The sequence below is a fragment of the Colossoma macropomum genome, unplaced genomic scaffold (assembly GCF_904425465.1).
Source record: "Colossoma macropomum unplaced genomic scaffold, Colossoma_macropomum, whole genome shotgun sequence".
In the NCBI taxonomy this organism is placed as follows: Eukaryota; Metazoa; Chordata; class Actinopteri; order Characiformes; family Serrasalmidae; genus Colossoma; species Colossoma macropomum.
The window spans coordinates 34,945,418-34,952,028 of NW_023494793.1; the positions used below are offsets into that span (position 1 = coordinate 34,945,418).

A 6,611-nucleotide genomic window follows, 5' to 3' on the forward strand; every position below is an offset into this window, starting at 1 on the left:
CTTATGCTACGTCCGTCTTTTTCTTTTTTGTTTCTTTTCTCTCTCTCTCACTCTCACTCATTTCCTTTGTCTTTCTCTATTTCTCTCGCTCACTGTTGGGAGAGAAGCAAACAGAAAGTGAAAAGCAAACAGGAAAACAAGAACAAACCTATTTATAGCCAGACGCCTCGCCTCAAGTGGCTGAAAGTACTGCACTGTACCTCACACACACACATACACACACAGAAAGAGAGGCGTGGTGTGTGTGTGTGTGTGCTGGCGTATCCTGAGACGCAGGAGAGTCTATATTAATGCCTTCTTTATTAGCGGCGCTGGTGATGGCAGTAATTGGCGTGATTGTTCTCCTCAGCTGATGAAATAGATGCTGCTGAATAAACAGCTGTAATGAGCCGAGTTTGCGGCTGCTGTGTTTCAGGCAGTAAAGCGTAATGTGTTCACTTACGCAGTTACTTCATATACATATTCATATATAGATGGCCGAGCCCTCAGAACGCTTTATTAAAGTCTCCTCCGCGGGGGAGTTGTAGGCTGACGCATGTGTGTTTGTTTTGTTTCTGCAGGCGGAGTCGGAGGGTTTCTCTCACTTCCACCTGTACGTCTGTGCGGCCTTCCTCATCAAGTGGCGCAAAGAGATCCTCTCCATGTCAGACTTTCAGGTACTCTTTGTCTGTCTGTCTGTCTGTCTGTCTGTCTGTCTGACTGACTGACTGACTATCTTATCTAAGCTATCTTTTCAGGACCAACCACATTTGTAAAGAGCTTTAAACAAAAGGTTCAAGTTTAAAGAGCAAAACAATGAGTACGTGTAATAATCCGATAACTGCAGAAAATCTGATTTTGTCAGTAATCTGATCAGCACATTTACTTGCACTTGAGTGATCAGATAATGGAAAACTCGGCAAAAAACGGATTTCTGCTTTGCAGCCGGCCAGTAAACTCACAGATATGTATGACTTCATTTCTGTTCATTGTTTAATCGTTTGTGCTGTGCTGTGTTGTGTTGTGGGTGTACATATATGTGCACACGCTGTACATCTCTGCTGATGTGTTGAGTGTGTTGTATAATTGTGTTTGGTCATGTTGTGGCTGTCTGAGTGTGTGTTAAGTGTGTGCCACACTCCACACTGCGCCAGCTCGTCTGAGCCGTCACACACTCTGCGTTGATCGCAGTAATTGGTGCTGCAGAAAAGCAGCCGCACTGTAACTGCATTACACACACCAACGCTCAGCCCACCTCTGAGACCCCCACGCCACACTCTCACCCTCAGTCTGCTCCTTCTTTCACTCCTCTCTGTCTCTCTCATATTCTGTCTTTCTTTCATTTCTTTCTGTTTTCATTCCTCTCTCTCTAATTCTTATTCTCTCTCCCTCACCCTCTCTTTCTCTGTCTCATGTTCTCTTTATATTACTGTCTTTCATTCTTCTTTCACTCCTCTCTGTCTCTCTCTTTTTTCTGCTTTCACTCCTCCTTCTCTCTCTCACTCTTTTTTCTGCTTTCACTCTTTCTCTTTCTTTCTCTTTAATTTTTCTGCTTTCACTCCTCCTTCTCTCTCTCTCTCTCTCTCTCTCTCTCTCAAATAACTTTATTAGCATGAATTGTAATGAATAATTGTTGCCAAAGCAATTAGTAGAATATTATTGTAGAATATGGAGATAATGTTGAAAAAAAATGTATAAAAAAAGAGTACAATAAAAAGATATTCATATGTATCTATATGCATATTCTCTGTCATTCCCTCTCTCTCTCTCACTGTCTTTCTTTCATTCTCCCACTCGTGCCTCTCTCTCTCTCTCTCTCTCTCTCTGTCTCTGTCTCTCAATTTTCTTAATTCTTCTTTCTCTCTCTTTTATTCTTCAACTTCTTCTTCTCAGACTGAGTGATTGAAAGGCAGTTCAGATGAAGACTGACTCTAACCCCACACCAAACGACCTTTACATTGTTGTCTGGCTTCATTGGTTAAAGAAACACATTAAAAAGGCATTTCTGAAGAGATCATAATGATGTGTGGATTAAAACTTTTATTTGGGCTGAAAATGTGAGAATCCTCTTTATGGAGACCGAAGTACCACTTCATCTTTCCCAGCATTGATTACAAAATTAGACCATCATTGCTTTATTTAAATGCCTTTATTTAAAATAAAGGAAATGTAATTTTAGTCTAATAGTTGTCTAGCAGCATGTTCCAATGTTAAAGGGGAATTCCACCAGAGTAGTGATGTGAAATGGTCCATTGTAGAGGAACTCACTGACTCTGGATTCTATACAGTGGTGGTGATGGGAACCAGGCAGGGCCACAATGTCTACAGCACAAATATAGCTTCTGTATGTACTGTTAAATCTATATTTTGTATATAATGTAAATCTGAAAAATATTTTCTATTTGGTCTTACAACAGCCTGCCTATACGTCTCCACAATGAGGACATTTAAAATATGTTTTAGCCTAAAAGCTTATAGCAAAACTATCCTAAAGAATGTCTCAGGCAGCATATTTATAAGCATTTTGTCTAATACCTTTCTGTGAGGGAGCTTTTAGAGGCAGGAAACTCTTCAGACATCTGGGACCGGATTCACAAAAGTGTCTTAAGAAAGAAAATCTTAAATGTGTATAACTTCATTCTTCAAAAAAAAAGAAAAAAAAACTTACGACAGCCTCACAAGTGTCTTAGGCTGTAGGAGGTGATAAGGTGAGCGTCTAAATTTATCAGTCTACTATTGCATGTCCTCGTCTCATTCTTTCCACCGTCATCCCACAATTATTATGTTTTCTAAGGAGGATTTTTTTCCCTGTTGGCTGTTTCCTCCACCATCACCTCTAGTTCTGGTTTGCTATTTTTTTTGAAACACTTAGTTTGACGTTTTTCCTCGATTTTTCTTCTCTGCGTAGTTTTTTTCTTAAAGTTTTTCGTGAATCCAGACCCAGTTCCTATCACCACTGCTGTGAACCTTGCAAAATCTATGAAATTTACATTTAACATTAGCTTACATGTTGCAACTGTTATAATATGACATACTTTGTTACATTACATTGAGAGCAATTGTGTGATGTTTCAGGCTAGATTGTTATGTAATCATTCTTTTTTCCCTTTTAATATCCGAACCAGCATTTTCAGCCCGATACTGTTTGGTGAACTGGTGCCATCTCTAATGTTGCTCTAATAGACTTTGCTATGTCTTTCAGGGCCTGCTAATGCTTCTGCAGAACTTACCCACAATACACTGGGGCAACGAGGAGGTGGGCTTACTCCTGGCTGAAGCCTACAGGCTCAAATACATGTTTGCAGATGCTCCCAGCCACTACAAAAGATAAGGGTGTCCTGACTCACAGACAAACACAACCATGACTCCCACACTATCTCTGTCTCTCAGTCTAGAGGCATTTCCTTAATCTCCTGTTATGTTCGCCGAGGCTGACGGGGAACACCATGCTGCTGGGACGGCCAAAAAAAAACGAGATCCTGAACAAAGTTCCCCTGCTGCAGCGCTGATAGGCTTCGCTTTCAGCAGATAAAGACTCAACACCACGTCTGAGAAGTTTTTTTGTGAATCTTTTATGAAACTAATAACAAGACTGAGAAGGAAGCGGAACAGCTTCTCAGACGCTTTATGAAAAATGTTTTTATTGCGTTTTATTTTTTTAATAACTTCTTGCATTGTATCTCCTTGCGCTCTTGATTTCTCTAAAATGGAGCATCCACTCTTCCTTTTTTCATACAACAAGTGATCCCTTTTCTTTTTGGTCTCTGTGAGTGGCGTCTGTCTGCTGTGCTTGCTTCTTCCATTGCTCTGTTGACTGGACCACAGCAGCATCGGCTCCATTCATCTCCGAAGACATCAGTGCAGCTGTTACTGCAGTGCTGTGATAAAGGAAGGAAACTACAGCAGCCAATCAGGGTCACTTGTGATGAGATGCAGCGGTACATGTCTGTTGTCCCGTAATAGAGTCGAGCGCGTTTTCAGCTCCACGCTTGTAGAAGACTGTGAATTTTAACAATCAAGGACGACGTCCTACTTTCTGAAGGTGGCCTAGCTTCAAGTGAAGCCCCCACATATTGCACAAAAAGGAGTTAAAGATTAAAACATGGGTACTTTTTTCCGCAGTAGCGGAGTTAACTACTGAGGCGATGTTGCAAAGACAGCTTCACACTGAAGTGAAATATTAATAATAAGGTTCGTAGTGAGTGAATCAGTCTAATACGAGGGACTGTCTTTGCACCAGTTGTGGAAAAAAAAAACTACTGAGTCAGTAATGCAAACTGAACTGTGTGGATGTGGAAAATTCTTGTGCAGCACAAATAGTCTGCTTTCTCTTTGTTAATGCCCTAAAAACTGCTAGTCGTCCTGTTATGCTGATCCCGGACCAGTTTTACGTTTGTCATTATTGGAGCACATAGAAACTGATCCCAGATCTGCATAAAAACAATGATGCTTTCTGTTGCTTTCTCTCTTTTTTGGGGGGGAGAAATGAGTTTCCTACAAGGAGGTGCACATGAAAACCCTTCTGAGCTGGATAATGACATTGGATGCTTTGAAATTTTCAGTGTAGGACAAAGTGACCAAGTTGTAGCATCTATGCTGTTTTCATTGTTGCCGAGCAAGAAAGCGAAAAGAAGTGACCAAGTACTATTATAAATATATACAGTTTTATTTCTGTTACTTTAGTGTACAGAAGCTCAAAGTAGAGCAAAAGTAACGCTTCACTTTACAGTCCCTTAAGTTTGAGGTATTAACAGGTGATTATTTTGGGTACCATGATGGTAAATTCCAAGACAGTCTTACTAAATTACACTGAAAAGCCCAGCAGGTTTAGCTATTAAACAAAACATATTCAAAGAACATATTCATAATTTAAGACAAGACATTACAAGTGAACAGAGTAACTTTTGAAAACAATAGATATCATAGTGAATGTATTTTTTTGTGTTAAACATTTTACAAACATACATTTAGATATGCAAATAAGACTATCTATTTAAATATGCATACTTACATGGATCATTTGTGTGAATGTCATCATCAGTTCAAAGGAAACATTCTACAGAAAACAAACTTTTCAGTGATATATGATGCAACATGGTTGTGCCGTTTGCGGGCGGAGCTAATCCTTCATTAAAGGTGCTAACTTTTGGAAAATAAAGTTAGATACAAAGTTGCTAAATGCACTGAAATAAATGTATTTCTGTTGAGTTTTGACATTTTTTTATTGATTACAGTTTAAGAGAAAATCCAAAAATCTGAAAAATGATTGTTGGGCCAAAATCATGATTTTCTGCTTGTATTGCCGTGACTTCATAATATGCACATCGTTTCACTGTAATGTCACAAGTTTAAGCAAGAAAGTTAATCGTAAAAATCTAAGTAATTGGGAAGGAGCCAGTGGCACCATACTAAGAATCAATTTGTTCACGTTCAGTTTAGTTTCTAGGTTATAGAATGCGTACTCTATAGGACACTTCACTTTCACACGCCAAGACAAGGCGTTTTCACACTTGTCTCAAATATTTGAGTCTGCACTGAAGACCGATTCTGGGCTCGTTTGGAGGAGGGGCTCATCATTGCTTTCACACTCAAGAATTCTATCCAAACCAGGAATCTGTTGCATAATTCCATACGTCACTTTTCTGCATGCAGGTTTGCAAAATGGTAGGCTCTAGCCTCACCCGTTTGCTGCTTTTTACCGTTTTCCTTGGGTACAAACACTCAAGCGGCACAGAACAGCATTTTTAAGCTTAAAAACAGCTTTCACACTTAATCAAATGTGCCGAACTCTTAAAGCAAGCTTACCTGGGTTCGGAAAAAGGCCGTAGTGTGAAAATGTCCCTAGGCTATGTTCGTATTGCTAGGCTAAAGTTGCACAAATCAGAATTTTTTAATTTTTTTTAATTTTTATTATTTTATTTTTTTTTAAAGAGTTGTGTGGACAAACAAATCTGATCTTTTCAAATCAGATCTGAGCCACTTTGGCTGTGTTCAGACTGCAGGCAAATCGGATTTGTTTCTCAAATGAGATCTTTTGAGACAACTGTCCACACTGTTATTATATATATATTAAATATATCAGATTGGATATCCAGACGTCACCAACCTATCTGCATGGGTTTCTTCGGTAACGGCGGGCAGTCTGGCCTTTCATATGTGGTCCTATATTGGATACATATCCGATTTGTGGCAACGTTAATGAGAACACTCAGATCGGGATTCATGTGTGTCTTTTTCATTTTCATTGTTCAGCATCAGACCTGAAGTTAGCGCCAGTAAACTGTGGAAAAGCATCTGATCCTTTTTCCGCTTTGTTTTACTCTAATAATGAACAGCTGAGAGCGATTCAGAGCTAATTTATCCTCAAAAAGGCTTGTTGTGCTGGCTAGTTTGTTTGCTGTTCATGATGCACGTGATTCATTCATGTGACATACTGATTGTGCACATGCAGGCCGTTTCAGGACACAGGTTCATTTGCGTTAATAACAGATTTAAGTCACCTACATGAACATCATATTAGAGAGATCAGATCCGATCTGATTAAAAATCGGATTTGAGCAATGAGGCTTGTGATGTGAACGTAGCTTTATAACTTTGTACTCCCACTTAAGCGCCTGGTACTGTTTTCAGTT

At 39.5% G+C, this 6,611-nt stretch overlaps 1 protein-coding gene across 1 annotated transcript in view; it reads left to right on the forward strand.

Moving 5' to 3' along the window:
- tbc1d22b (TBC1 domain family, member 22B) overlaps window positions 1-6,191 on the forward strand; it is an 83,158-nt gene extending 76,967 nt beyond the window's left edge. The window contains exons 11-12 of the mRNA XM_036579359.1: window positions 561-656; window positions 3,182-6,191. Of these exons, the coding sequence (XP_036435252.1) occupies window positions 561-656; window positions 3,182-3,310 (225 nt within the window). The 3' untranslated portion in view covers window positions 3,311-6,191. The remainder of the gene's footprint in view (window positions 1-560; window positions 657-3,181) is intronic.
- Window positions 6,192-6,611: the final 420 nt, after the last annotated feature.